We start from the raw sequence: 15748 nt of genomic DNA on the forward strand, positions 1-15748 counted from the left end.
GTGGGGGAGAAGGCCCCAGGGAGAGGGATTCTGGGTGAAGCATGCCAGAGGAGATCACATACACACGCACAGATGCTCTATAGGAGTAATGGACTGGATGAAAGTAGGTGAACAGGGAACACCTGCCAAGAGGCAACTGGAATTTGGATCAGGTTAGAGAGGTTACAGGTGCTTTATGAAGTAAAACTCAATCTCACGCTCTGAGTTCAAGCAAAGGTTCGCGAGATCATGTGTACGGCCTATATGCAATAATCCTGACTGATTTTTGACGAAATGTCTGTTATGATTATAGACAGAATAAAACGGTATTCACAACACATTTAGCTTCTAGAATGTGACATATTTCATAGTGAAACTAAATATATTTAGCGGGAAATAATGACAGGCATGCAAAGCCAGCTATACAAAGGACATTGTATCAGCATTATATCATTCAACAGTTTGAACTCAGTGTGATTTTTATTTATGTATTTTTTTTACAATAAAATTACAGTAAAACATTTACAGTGATACAAAAGATTTCAATTTCGAAAAAATGTTTTGAACTTTCAATTCATCAAACAGTCTTGAAAAAAATAATAATAATTACAGTTTCCACAAAAATATTAAGCAGCACAACTGTTTTCATCAATGAAAATAAGAAGAAATGTTAACTGTGCAGCAAATCAGCATATTCGAATGATTTCTGAAGGATCATGTGACACTGAAGACTGGAGTAATGATGCTGAAAATTCAGCTTTGCATCACAGGAATATATTACATTTTAAAACGTATTGAATTAACAGATACATTTATCAATTTATATATATATTTTTTTTAATCGTTTCTTTTCGGTTTTAAACAGATAAATGCAGCCTTGGTGAGAATAATATAATTCTTTCAAAACATGTTTTTAAATGTTTATATATAAAAGTCTACCCCTACTTCACCAATCTTTCTGGGTCAAACTAAATAAAATAAATTAAAGTGCCAATTGTTTATTTCACGTTGACTTGAACAAGAACAGTCTGGGTGAGTCAAGCTCTGAGATAACCAGTAAGCCACACAAACCAATTTTCTTTCTTTCTTTTTTTCATTCTTTTCTTTTCATTATAAAAGCAAATACTTTTAGGCATTCTGCATTATCTTCTTTTGTGCTCTGCCGAAGGTTTGGAGGGACATGAAGTAAAGAAATGAAATAAAGACAAAATCTGAATTTTAAGGGGAAATATTCTTTTAACATATCCATATGCATTTGCAACATCTAATGTATGTTTTAAGGCCCATGTCTACTCTAGATTTATTTTCTTGGACAAGAACACTGGTGGAACAGCTTTTAACTGAAGGATTTTAATGGATTTACCCATAAATGCCTCATTCTAGACACAGGAATCAATGAGTGCTTTTCAAGCCCGTCTGCAACATGAGTATCTGGCCCTCAGGTACGACCTCTCAAGGTTCCCACTCATTCAAATTCACACAAATACACACACACTCCCACCTCAGCAGAGGTGCATTATGAAGCTGCACGTCTCTCAGGTAGAACCGAGGCCAATGGGTGACAGGAAAATCATTCAGTGATTCATTCCACCTCATTCTCTGTAGATGACATGGTGGAGGGAGCTCACATAAACGACTGATGATAGGAGTGAAAACATCTGAAATGGCGAAGAAAAGCAAAACAGAAAATTCTACAAATGGGTAGATGCTTGCAAAAGAGTATATGCTCATCACATATGTTGTAACATTTAAACAAACAAAGAAAAAATATAGGTAAATATTGGTATATATATTCATTCAGTAACATGGTACATATCAAAATTCCTATGCTACTCTACCATTTTTTCTTTATTTTAATAAAAGATTTAAGACTGACAGTGAAAAAAGATTTGAATTGAAACTAAAATGCTACATGTGAACTTTAGGCTTCACAACACTGTAATGTACGTACAGCATTAAAAATGTATATTTATTATGAGACCCACTGAAAATGACATTTAACAGTGTTTTTAAAGATTAGATGATGGCAAAACTCATCTAAGTATGTGAAATGAGCATGCACAATTAAAGCACAAAAATCAGCCAATATTGTTCAAATTAAAAAAAAACTACCGGTAATCTAATATCAGCCAACGACCAATTATGGTACATTGTTTAACCTATTTACAAAGTGGTAAAACTGCAAAAAAATTAAATGTAAACATTAAGAGTTTACAATATTGAATGAAAAGTTCACTCAAAAATGAAAACTCTAACAATTCCCTCAACCTCATGTCATTCCAAATCTCAACGCATTTCTTTATGGAATAAAAAGAAGTTATTGAGGAAAAGGCTTCAGTGTTTTTTGTTCAATCAACGGGTGAACAAAGACTGTTATTGCTCATTGAATGGACAAAAACAATTGAAAGATTCTTCTAAATATCTTCTTTGGTGCTCTGCCGATGAAGAAAGAGTCATAAGGGTGAGTAATTGATGAAGGAATTGTGAACTATCCTTTCAAATATAAGCATTCCATTTTGAACAAGAGTGGAAATGTTGTTAAAAGCACCAGAGCAGGAGATTTATGATATTCCGGCACAAGGATCGATTTTTGTAACAATGTAGAAAACCTATAAGGATTTCATACAGCAGAGCAACGCTTTTCCATTTGGCTTGAGAAAGGCCAGCGAAGCCTGTGCCATTGCTCATCGTCACCTCGGCAAACCCTTTTCCCCCAGCCCTGAAGGAAACTGCGGCATGACATTTTTTACACAACATATGTCACATCACACATGGACACACGTGCACGCCGCTCTGACCTACAGCAACAACTGCAGGTTTTCCTTGAAGTGCCTTTCCGTGTTCTCCATCTCCGCCTCTCTACTCCTATTTGTCCCTGTGCTTGTCTGTAGCTTTGTCGATTAGGATTCAGTGCTCAAACTGCTCTTCCAAGCGGTGGCTGAAACGGGATTCTCCAGCTTTACACTGAAGGTTACAGATGGCTAGAGAGGGAAAAGACGCCTTTATCCTTCGTTATCGGCGGGAAAGCTCCTAGAGTGTAAAATTGAATTTTGATGAGATCATATGCCGTGCCAGAGCCAAGGGGGGACATTAGGGAAGAGTTTGGGAAGTGGATGAGGGCTTAAAGGAGAATACTGAAGCAGGTACCATATATCTGCAGCGAAGCAGCCCCATGCATGAGAGACTGAAGATAACAGCCTTAAAAACAGCTTCCAGGCACTCTGGGAAGGCAGTTCATTCGCGTGCTGATGTGGGGAGAACTGTTAGTCAAGATCAGCAGGCGACTCTTGCCTCGGGCATGTTTGGGCGGATGTGCCGTGATGAATGACAGAACGTATGGCTAGTTGTCTCTGTGCACAAAATCTCATTTACTATTAACATTGTGTTTACCGGAGCCTGGACGCCAGTCACAAAGGTCGTACAATAAATTAAAATTGGGAATCTCATAAGCAGGTTATGGGACTAATAATCTATTTTGGACTGTGAAAATACAATTTGGTTTTAAGATGTGGTCTCATACTGATTTCTTTGCGAAGTATTCGTTTTGTATTTAGTTATTCACACTGGACAAATAAAAAATATGTTATACTACGCAGCTACACGACTCTATCAGTAAGGCACTTCATACTAATATTACAAAATCATATAGCATTATTATGAAAATTATTCCAGTGATCCATTTTATAAACCAAAAAAAAAAATCAATACTGTGGGTAAAAACACACTAAAGTAGCTTCCTTTTTAAAGAGACACATGACAGTGAATATCTTCTTAAATGAAATTCTTTAGGGATGTTTAGCAAAAATAAAGATTTTGCACTGCAATTGTTGTTTTGTTTTTTTCAAAGCTTGACAAGAATGATTTATGAACCACAAGTGAATAGACTGTTGAAGCACAAATCACAATGAATTACAATACAGACTTACTGAATAAAAGCCAATCAAAATTTGTCCAAGTATCTCCTGACATTCACTACCATTCAAAAGTTTATGGTTACAATGATTTTTATTGTAATTTATACATTTATTCAGCATTAAATTGAGCATAAGTGCGTAAAGACATTTATAATGTTACAAAATATTTCTATTTCAAATATATGCTGTTCGTTTTATCGTACTATTCATCAAATAATGCTGAAAAATGATCATGGTTTCCACACAAATATTCAAAAACTAAATATGATCATCATTTTAATATTGATAAGAAACTTAAAAATCAATTCAGCATATCAGATTGTTATCTAAAGGAATATTGAAGACTGGAGTAATGGATACTGAAAATTCAGATTTGCCGTCACAGAAACAAATTACATTTTAAAATATATTAAAAAATAAAAAAACAGCATATATATTTCTAAAATAAAGGGGAAAAAATTAGTATAAAAATAGAAATAGTACTAATAATAATACTACACAATACTATTATTTTACCATATTTTTGATCAAATAAATGCAGCTTTGGTGAGTTCTATATAAAAAAAATTAAATAAAAAAAACATCATCAATCAATCTTACGAACACCAAACTTTTAAATGGCAGTGTTCACATACCCCAGGTTGGAAATCACAGACTTACAGGATAGTTGTATTCTTGTTTGCACACAGAGCTTTTATTAAGATTCTAATAAAATATGTTTTCTTCAGAACATGTACTTAAATATGAATGGTGTTTATCAACTCTCAGAAAAGATGCTAAGGTGTTGCAGGACACCGTTAAGTTTACGCGATTGTTAATAATTTCTAAATGCGGTTGCTTGTTTTAGCAAACACTGCTAATAGTAATGATCTGTATAAAACACTACAAGACTGCATTATCTCTGTGTATGACACCCCAGACAGGTACAGCATGTAATCCCAACCACATTCCATACACACTATGTCTCATCAATTCTTCATGGATTCTCTACAGAAAGTGGTAGTTAATTCCATCTTAAAGGTATTGCAATGTGCCAGCTATGGACATGCAGATGGCATATGATGATCTGATTAATCCTGTAAGGACATGCACGGCTTGTCAAGTCCATTATGTGACTTCAGTACCCATTATGTCCAAACGATGGCTCAAAATCATTGGCTTACAGCAGCATAGTGAGACTCTTGTAAGTTGCATCCAAGATCTAGGAGCTAGTGTAGTTTAATTAAAAGACGTAGACGAGACCTACAGATACAAGACTGCTCATGCTCCGCTTCAACCTTCCAACTGGGCCTGACCACCTGTCCCCTCCCACCCGTCACTCCGTGAGGACGAAGAGGGGACTGACAGATGGTGCTTCGGGGCCTCAGAGAGTCAGAAGCTGGTTTTTCCACTCTCCATCCTCCATCACATTCAACGGCTCATCAGTGCCACCTGCACTGACCAACAAAAACACTTTCCCTGCATTGACATTGTTCACGGAGAATCCAACAGACCAGAATGAAGGGTCTACTCCACTGATTTCAAGACAAAAATGCCCCCGCATGAGGTTTTTTGTCTTTATCAAATGATAGTTAAGCAATATCACACGTGCAAGAGTGTGGTTTTTCCCAAAAATGATTCTGATTTTATAAAACAGTTCAGTAAACAAGTTGTTAATATTGTGAGTTACATTTTAGACAATAATGTCAGTAGATTTTGCTAAATTTTGTCAACAAAAAAAAAAAGGTTCCAAAATTTAAATAAACTTACACTGTTTTATTATTCTAATTTAATTTATTGGTTAAATTCAATAATTTGACTTCAAAGATTGTGAATATATTAATAAGGTTTAAAAATGCCCTTGGAAATCAATTGCCCTTGGAACTTATCGTTTGGAAAAGTTTAGTTCTATCACTGCTGTAAACTAACCACCACACAGAATATGATGAATATAAAAAGCTTTGAGAGTCATTTGCTTTATCTGCAAAATCCAAGAAAATATATAGCGTTATTGAAATGCTACACAATAGCATTGGCACTCATGGGGTGAACCACTTCAACTGTAAAGCCAAAAATGTGGACTATATTTCCCCTAAATCCATGCAAAACAATAACCTACTTATTTCTAAAAGCTACAAATTATTCCTAGTTAAAACAACCACAGTTTGACCTATTCACCAAATCAGTTTTACCAATTCATCATAATTTCACCAACTGGTAAACCTTTGATATTATGAATTCAGTTTACCAATTGATAAATTCACGAGACTGCTGTTTTGCTCTTATTATATTGAAATAAACTTGACTACTCTTAGTGGATGAAGCTGATGCAAAGTTGGACCAAACCCTTACATATGCAGTTACATCAATGAAAACCCTTTGACAAATTAATGTTACACAGTAAGTGCATTTAATGTTACAGGCTCGTTAATCAGCAGCAAATTGCTGCTTTTGATCAATTTTTTGATCTAAATTGATCTACTTTTTAAAATCAGCTGAAATTAAATTCTAATTTGCACCAATCATCAAAAGAAATTCCCACAAATTTCTGATGTGGGGGTTAATATAGTTCACTGTGCTGTACTTTACAACTCTATAATATGACTGAACTAAGCTATGCTATATTATACAATAAACTGTAGTATATTACTAAACAATCTCCTACTATACTATACAAAAATTCACTACAATACCATACAAACCATTGCACTACTATCCAGTGCTCTGATCATAATACAGTGGCCTGTACTGTCATCATCCATCAGAAACCTTATGTCTCCTCTCAGATCTCTGCCGGCAGAGAGTGAGACCTTCCTCAACGGATGAGCAGTTCCTCGCAGGAGTTATTGAGATGAATTGTCAAAGAGGTGTAAAAAGAGAGAGCCAAGAACACTCTTCTTCTTATCTCCATGGAGAAACTCTGGCGGGGGGAAGGGGAGGAAAACCTGATTACAGTAATAATGGCTGGCTGTAAATAAAGAGGCTGTGACAGTCATTTTTCAATGAGCTTTCCTGCCACACTGATATTATGTTCAATTAGACTCAGATATTTCTAGAATGGGCCAGTGGCAAATGATCAATCAAGGCTGTCAGCGGTCTCTCTCGCTCTCTTTGCATCTCTTGGAAGGAAGCCAACATTACTAAATGAAGGTGCACAGACATATACTGTTCAAAATTACAATTAGTGTCTTTGATGCAGTTTTAGCACTCCAGTTAAAACTGTAACAGCAAGAACATTACTGCCAATACACTTAAATAATTACAGAACAGTGAGGAAGGCGGTATAACTTGCACAATTATGCAATACAATATAACACCATGCAAAACCAACATGTATTCCAGGAGAAAACAAAAAGGTGATATTTATTTATTTATGTATTTATTTGCATTTTAAGGACAAATTGGAAAGCATTAGATTAATCATGACACATTCATGCTATTAACAGACAATTTTATTCTAGCCAATACTCTCTCTCTACTAATATCAATGATATTCATATTTAACAAAATTGTTCACAGCGTAAATGGGCCTGTATAAATAAAATACATGGTCATTACATCAGTGGATGAGAGATTATATTAATGGTTACATGGCATAACAAATTTTAGAGTATGCCGTCATTCTCTCTTTACTGTCAAAATGATCCCAAAGAGTATCAATATCAAAGGCAGTGGCCTTAATAAGTCAAAACACACATGCACTTTAACACTTCAACACTTCACACCATATGACATAAAATTAAGACGATCAAAACAAACAGTCTCTCAGCTCAAGCACAAAAACACACAGGCTTCTCATCCTAATGAGAGCTATCTGATGTCCAAGATGTCACAGCCAAACAGTTTGATTTACAATTAGCGTCACTCCATTCCCAATAGCACAGGAAATCTCTTCAAACATGTTTCAGGAGAAACAGTTTCTCTTGACAGAAAATCACATGCAACTGCTGATCTTTGTCAAAGCTTTTGCCCTGATTTAGACCTCTCATTTCAAAGAGATTGCAACTGAAATACAATTAAAAATGCATTAATCACTTTTCGACATGTTAAAGGGGTCATATGATGCGATTTAAATTTTTGAGAAGATAAAGAAGATCTGCAAAGCTGCAAAGACTAAAGTCTCAAATCCAAAGAGATATTCTTTATAAATGTTAAGAGTCAACCACTCCCCCCTAAAGTGGCTTGTTTAAACACGTCCACACATCTCTACGTCATGTGGGAAATGTTTGCAAAGAAATGCAAAGAAAGGTGTAACTTTGATTCTTGCTGTTGCACCTGCTTCACCTGTGGAGATGCTGTGTGTTTAATTGTGAAAGCAAAACTACTTTGTTTGGCCTTCCAAAAGAGGACACAACTACAAATCAGTGGTTAAGCTGTATTTAAACACGCACCCCTTTAGTTCCAGAACGAGATGTACAGTACTAAAGTACTGGGACGATTTTGCACAAAATATTTCCCAGTACCATTTAAAGGGTTGCATTCGCACCGACCGTGTGTACTAGTAAGTGACGTAAGCCAGTCAACAGCGATGTCAATTGTTAACAGCGTTAACAAAGAAGAACAACGTTAACAACAGGAAGATGGAGGATGCTGTGATTGGAGCTGTGTTTTTGTTGTGTCTCGCGGGTTTCACAATAATGGACATGGAATGTCGACGTATACGTAAAGCAATTGAAAGAATGGAAAGGAGGACTAAGAATCTCCAACGACAACTGGCAATGCTACATTTGCTACAAGAGCCTGCACTTCAGCATCCGTACATTTATTGCTGTTCATCATACTAGTGAAATAAGTTGACACAATGTTTACAGCATGTTATACGGCATTTTAAATCATTTTAAATCATTTTAAATCGAACGTGTCTGGCCAATCAGTGTCTACTTACATCACGGTTAGTAACAGTTGTGCTGGTTAGTCCCTGCTCCGGAGTAGGAGCCAATTTGGTTCTCAAAAAAGGCAGTACAGTATTAAAACCTAGTTCCGCCCAAAAGTGGGTAGTTCCACAATTAGTTCTGGTACTATGAAAAGGTTCCGGCATTGCGAAAGGCCCTAATGACTGAACTGCTTAAGAGAACCGATGATGGGATGAGCACGAGCAGCTGGACTGAGTCACATGGTTGAGGCATTCGGCCAATCACAACGCACTGGATTGCTGGCCAATCAGAGCACACCTCGCCTTTTCAGACCGTGGAGCTTTGTAAAAATCACCGCGTTTCAGAAAGGTGGGGCATAGAGGAGAAACAATAATGTATATTATGTGGAAAATAATTTGTTTTTTTAACCTTAAACTGCATGAGCACATTTCATTACACCAAATACACAAAATAATGTTCTTTTTAGCAATGTCTTATGACCCCTTTAACATCTCACAACATGTATAAATAACAGTTTGTTCCTTTTAATAAGATGTGAGATATTATACTGTGTCTTCAGGCAAAATACTGAAGGAAATATAATAGCACTTGTAGGCTCTGTCTGTTTCCACTGTGTGTGGCCTCTAATATACACTACTGACACAGTAGCCATGTCAACCAAGAGGAAGATACAAATCAACAGGGCAGAAATGGTGAATAGAATAAAACATGTTACTAAAAACTGTCTGTTTGTGTTAGTAACTAACCATCCCTTATGAAAAGAGCTCAGGTTCTTCAGCAGTCAGCAAGTCAAGTTAAGTTTCAGTGGTTGATAAAACAAGCAAAAGATGAACCTGAGATTTAAAAAAAAAACTGTAATTTCACTGAGAATGTTTCTTTTGCTTTTTAAATTAAGAAATATAAGTAAGAGGAAAAATAAAAAGTAGGCAAGTATTAATACATTAAAGCATGAGCTGTTATTTAGCTTGGCTAATGTAAAAAGCAAGGCCAAAGGCATGGGGGTCTTAAAAATACATATTCTTTTGCATATGTTACGTCTTTAGTACGTTTTAAAGTTTTCTAATGGCATTTCAGTAACCTCAAATGTAAGATTAAAAGATTCATTAGAAAGACTGTGGTACATATGGTACATCAAAAAAAGTAGACAGTGTCGTTTCTTTTCAAATCATCAAAGATTTACATAACACAAAAACATGATTGTACTCTAAAAATACAGCAAACTTAAATCATACACCGATAATATTAAAGGCAACCATTTTTCCATAGATTTTACTAAAAAACAAGCTTCTTACTATAGCCATTTGCCAAACTTTAATTAAATGATTTAAACATAGAGGTTAATATAGCATAGTTCACCAGAATTGTTTTTAATTCTGTCCTCATTACTCACCCAAAGTTCACAGTAGCCATTGACTTCAATAGTACATTTTTTGTGTACTATGGATGTAAATGGCTACTGTCAAATGTTTGGTTAACCATATTAATGAATAAAACTCCAACTAATCTGGAACGTAAATGATGATGACAGAATGGAGTGTAAATGCTACCAAATATAGCTATCCATTAAGAAACCTTCTACAGTGTTTTTACATTGATGGTAGCAGAAAACATGCAGAAGGCACTTTAGTTTCTCCTGAAGCTAAACAAAGCAACGCAACATTCGGAGATTCTACTCAATATAAGTGACTGCTTTTTCAGTTATATCTATTTCGTTAATGTTTTATTCAGCATCTTCATTGATTCACACTTCCTGCTGTCAATGAACAGAGAACAGGAGTTCACTGGCTCTTTGTCATTACCAGGCCTTAATCTAAAATTCATAGCTTCAGACTGGAAAAAAAATGATGTAAGCTTCACATCCATGAGCAATTCCACAATGAAGTGCGTTACCTGCATCTCTCCCAGGAAATGTCATTTGATGAACACACGTTATCAAAAAATCAGGCCGAATAGTGGGAGAAAATCCAATTAACCAAAGCAGGAGCAGCTCTCTCAGGACAATCTATATAGCATGAGGTAATTGGGAAACACCTAGCGTCAGATCCAGGGAGACCCCTGTTATTCCACAAACAATGGACCATAGCAGACGCATAGACCTTTTTAAAACCACCAGTTTTGTTAGACAGAGACAATTGTGCATACAGAAAACAGTGTCATGTTCAAACTGAACAAATTACCGATTCATATCATCCTTTTGATAACTTGAATATGGAATTAGGTACTTACATTTTGGCTTTTATGCCAACAATCTTCTTTATGTCACAATGTGTGTTCGTCTTAGCGAAGCCGTAGTGTCCTAACAAGAGTTCACCATGCTGGAAAATTGGAAAACAGCAGCTGTGCATTTTTCTACTTTAATTAATTCATGTTGTACTAGAATCCCAGGTGAACAATTTTGCATCTCTAATTGACTCAAACCAAAGAGGATGATGGAAAAAAGCCCATCCACCAAACATTTTAGCAAAATGAGTCTGTATATTTTAATAGTCCTCCAATACTATCTTTTAAGTTTGGACGAGAAACCGAAATGCCCCTGATGGATCCAGCTGGGCAACCAGGAAGCCCAAGCCACATCTACTTGCTTCACGCTAGGATTTACACCAAGCAAAACATGTCATACTTGGACAGGCAAGCAAATGGGTATCCGTTTACATGTAAAATCAGATTCCCAAAGACGGAAGTGAAACATGGGCCTTGAGGAATCTCTAAGCCAATTAGTTCGGCTCTTGAGAGCAGAATGTGCCTGAAACTGGATCGGATGCAAAGAAAGCCTGTTTGTGATGCCTGCCCTAAAGGCATTCTGCATTACTAGTTGTTTATTTTCTTATAAAACTTGCATGAGTGATAATCTGCATTGAGAGGCTTTGGGTTTGCTTTCAAATTAAACTAACCTAAGCAAATCACTCTCTTACATTAACACCAAGTCTCTGGCATTCTTTTTCTCATGTTTCACTGCTATAAAGTCTAAAATTATCCACAAGCTTTGTGGTCAGCACATGCATTTGCAAGCAGTCATAAACTAGACACACAAATCTCAGCACAAGTCAATTAAGTGGCCAATGCACCTGGTGCTATGCTATTGGGCCATATGCCAAGGGACGTGCATGGCCTCAGCTGACCATAAATCACTGGATAATGTGCAGCATGGCCAAGGTGAAAGTGTTCCAAGTTTCTACTTAAGCATAAAAAAAAAAGATTGAAGAATTAAATACAGACACAAATTAGGGGTGTTTAGGTAAAGATCAAGCACCAAAAAAAAAAAAAAACCCACTGTAGTTATACATAAAATATGATGCTATCTACCATCTCAAATCAAAGCACTAACCTTTTTCTGATCTTCCAGACCATGAATCACCTGCTTCCGCTTTGTAGATGTAGACGCCTCGGCTCCTTTCTCAGACATCTTCCAAAAACACTCCTTGAAGAATCCGCTGCACTTCTTCAAATAAAAATCCAACGCTCTCCGACTGGTTCCGGTATTCCCAAATCCAAAGTCCCTATGCAACTGAGCTAATTCCCTTTGCCACAGTAATGTACATTCATTCGTGCGATTCATTGAGGCTGGGGTAAGACAGACGTGTGATCACACCATGGTGCATCCCTTCAGATGAAGCCCAGCATGGCTGCTCTGTGACAGGCATCGAGACGGGGGGAAGGGCCCCTGTGTCCAGCGACCCCAACTTCATAATTACACATTTCTGTATTCACAAATTCGTTTTCCTGATGATCTGGAAACTTTCATATGACACAGCGGCATGTTCTTGCAGCTTTACATCACAATAGGGTCTTGTAAAATCCTCAAAAAGCACAAATCCAGAGATGGTACTTTTGCTCCAGGATTGGTCTTCTTTACATAAACAGGTGCACGTGGATCAGAAGGAAACAAAACAAAGCCAATTTCATCTTATTCAAATAACAAAATGACAAAGTGAGGGCAAAATAACGTACATTTCAAAAGTAACTTAACATTAACTAAATACAGCACAAGCAATATGTCATATTGTCAGATATATATATGATAGTGCATTATATTTACAACTTTAATGAGAAAGACTGAGATGCTGCCAAACAAGGGTAATTGCATACATTGATAATTATTAATTATAATTACATAATAGTATAATATATCACAATTCATCATTAAACATCAAAAAAAGAAAAAAGAAAAAAAAAAGCGTTGCCCTCAATAAACTTTTCTCCTTAAAATACAAATTCTGCAGTTGACATATTGTGCAAGTTTGATTACGATTAAAAAATACACACAAACAAATAACCATCTGAAGATTTTTTTTAAAATACTTTGAAACATTTCTCCGGCTTTTGGCATTTTATATGCATGAATGTGGACAGAAACTCTCGATTTAAGTAAGTTAATCATATCTCTGCCATGCAGCCCCTCCTTCATAACACTCGCATTGTAGTCGAAATCCTTTGGTTCTTACGAGATTCAATATATAAATATAACACTGAAAAACAGTTCATAACGCAACTCTTATAGATTAGATGCGATAAATAATATTTAACTCCGAAGCGCTTTTTTAATGACTATAGGCAGAAAATAAAAGAGATAACTCACCCAAACAAGAGCGCAGAGAGTCCGCTGAGGGATGCGGAGCGGAGCAGCACTGAGTGAGTGCACGCGGGACCGATCCGTCACATGACGTCATTCCGCGCACACTGCTCTGTTCTCGCCGCTTCATACCGGCGACCGTCTCCATGGAAACCTCCACAGCGAATACGCACAGCGGCACCCAGCGGCAGACAATGGCTGTGTCGCGAGCGACCATCTGATACATAAACTATGAACTGGGCAGCAAGAATAACACGATGGGGCTAGATTCATTTAATATTTAATAGTTATATCTCAAACAGTTCCATGCGAGAAAAGATTGGGGGAAACTACAAATGTGCAAGTTAATGTTTAAGCTTTTATTATTATTCACATGATGCCTCAGAAATCATTCTAATGTGCTGATTTGATGCCCAAAAACATTTATTATCATCAATGTTGAAAACAGTTGAGCGGCTATACATTTTGTATGGAAACCATAATATACTTAGCATTCAAAAGTTTGGGGTATGTAAGATAAATTATAAAAATAAATAAAAAATAAAGCATTGAGCAAGGATGGGCTAAATTGGTTAAATGTGACAATATTATTACAGAAAATGTATATTTCAAATAAATGTTCTTTTGAATTTTTTATCAAATAATCTTGGGGGAAAGGGGGTAACAACGTTATTTATTTATTTATTGTGCTTTAAATATAAACAAATACATACATACAGTACATACATTCTTGAGCACCAAATCAGCATATTAAAATGTGACACTGAAGACTGGTGAAAATTCAGCTTTACATTAAATTTTAAAATACAATCAAATAGAAAACTTTTCGATTATAATAATATTTTTTGACTGCGTTTTTAAACAAATAAATACAGACTTGGTGAGTATAAGAATATTCTTTCACAAACATGAAAAGAGCGCCAATGTATACACATTGGATGTTTTTAAGAGCTCAAAACATCTCATTTTAATAGGCTATAATTTACATTACTTTTGTATATAGAATACATTTAATAAACTTTCAGTCAAACCAAATCCCTGTCAAAACACATTTTATTCTTCTGAAATAAGGAAGTCGACAAATTGCTGTTTTACTGTGACGTGTCTTGGACCACGCAACAGCACGGTTCACTGGGGTTTTGGGTTTTACCCATAGACATCATATAAGTAGACGCCCTATTGGCCGCTGGGCGACGAGATTTGCGGCCGCCATCTTGAACCGGTCGTACTCCTAGTTTCGTTGCGTAGCAGCAGTTAAGATACAAGAGCACTGTGCAGCGTTTTCCTGTTCTAATCGGCGGACCATCGCAAGTACGGCTTTAACATTACTATTGTACTATTGGTTGTAGTTTGTCCTTAAATCCAGATAATTGAGAAGGAGCAAGGATCTTTGATAGCGTACTGAAATCGTAGCTAGCTAACGTTAGTTAGACTATGTAACGTTACCTCCCTCAACTCAAGTGTTTCCCAAATAACTTACTATTACTATTCAGATCAGAAAGAAGTTCGAAAAAGCACTTGTTAGATGCAGGAAACTCACTTTTAGCGTTAGGTAACGTTAAGTGCCTATTACCAACACAATCCAATCTTAAGTTAATACATACATTGTTCGACAGAACATAATAACTGTTATTTGTGTTTGCGCACGTGATATCAGGAAGTAATGTATATTAGGGTTGCTTTGTTCATATTTTCTCTGTTCTGTAAAGTGTATTTGAGTACTGTGTAAAGCGCTATATAAATATGTATTTGTATTCTTATTATAAGGTGCTGAGAGCTGCAGAGAGGTTGATCCGCCAGGCTTCAGCAATACAAGCTCCTAAGGTGTCAACAGTCACAGAAGAGAGAGAGTGTGTGTGTGAGATGGAGAGAGAGGGAGGGAGGGAGAAGTGTATTTGTGTGTGTGTGTGTGTGTGTGTGTGTGTGAGATGGAGAGAGAGGGAGGGAGGGAGGGAGAAGAGTGTGTGTGTGTGTGTGTGTGTGATGGAGAGAGGGAGGAAGGGAGGGAGAAGAGTGTGTGTGTGTGTGTGTGAGAGAGAGAGAACCAGAGAGAGAGTGTATATGTCACAAATTATAATTGATTAAAATATCTTATTTTACTGCAACTATCTGTTTCTGCTTCTTTATCATATTTATAGTGTGTGATTTATAAATATTCTACCTCACATATTTAGATTTTGGGCGTCTGGTCACTTATATCAGAATATAATATGTAACTGTAAAGCCTATTATGAATATTAAAATACGCTGAACCATGTGTCCTGTGTCATAGCTGCATGAATGAACTTTGCAGCAAAAAAACCCGCGTCAAAATCAGTTAGGTATTCAGTGAGATATGATTAATTTAATGAGTTGACAGCTCATTGCACCTGGCAAATGGGGAAGTCGTGGCCTAATGGTTAGAGAGTCGGACTCCCAATCAAAAGGTTGTG

General features: G+C 36.4%; 1 protein-coding gene across 3 annotated transcripts in view; it reads right to left on the minus strand.

The window, feature by feature from the left end:
• Nucleotides 1–13439, minus strand: part of LOC132117369 (neuron navigator 2-like) — a 197556-nt gene extending 184117 nt beyond the window's left edge. For all 3 annotated transcript variants that reach the window (XM_059526645.1, XM_059526653.1, XM_059526630.1), the window contains exons 1-2: nt 13323–13439; nt 12072–12593 (exon numbers count right to left, since the gene is read on the minus strand). In XM_059526645.1, coding sequence (XP_059382628.1) covers nt 12072–12302 — 231 coding nt within the window. In that variant the 5' untranslated portion in view covers nt 12303–12593; nt 13323–13439. The remainder of the gene's footprint in view (nt 1–12071; nt 12594–13322) is intronic.
• Between the last annotated feature and the right edge of the window lie 2309 nt (nt 13440–15748).

This window comes from Carassius carassius, chromosome 3 (assembly GCF_963082965.1).
Source record: "Carassius carassius chromosome 3, fCarCar2.1, whole genome shotgun sequence".
In the NCBI taxonomy this organism is placed as follows: Eukaryota; Metazoa; Chordata; class Actinopteri; order Cypriniformes; family Cyprinidae; genus Carassius; species Carassius carassius.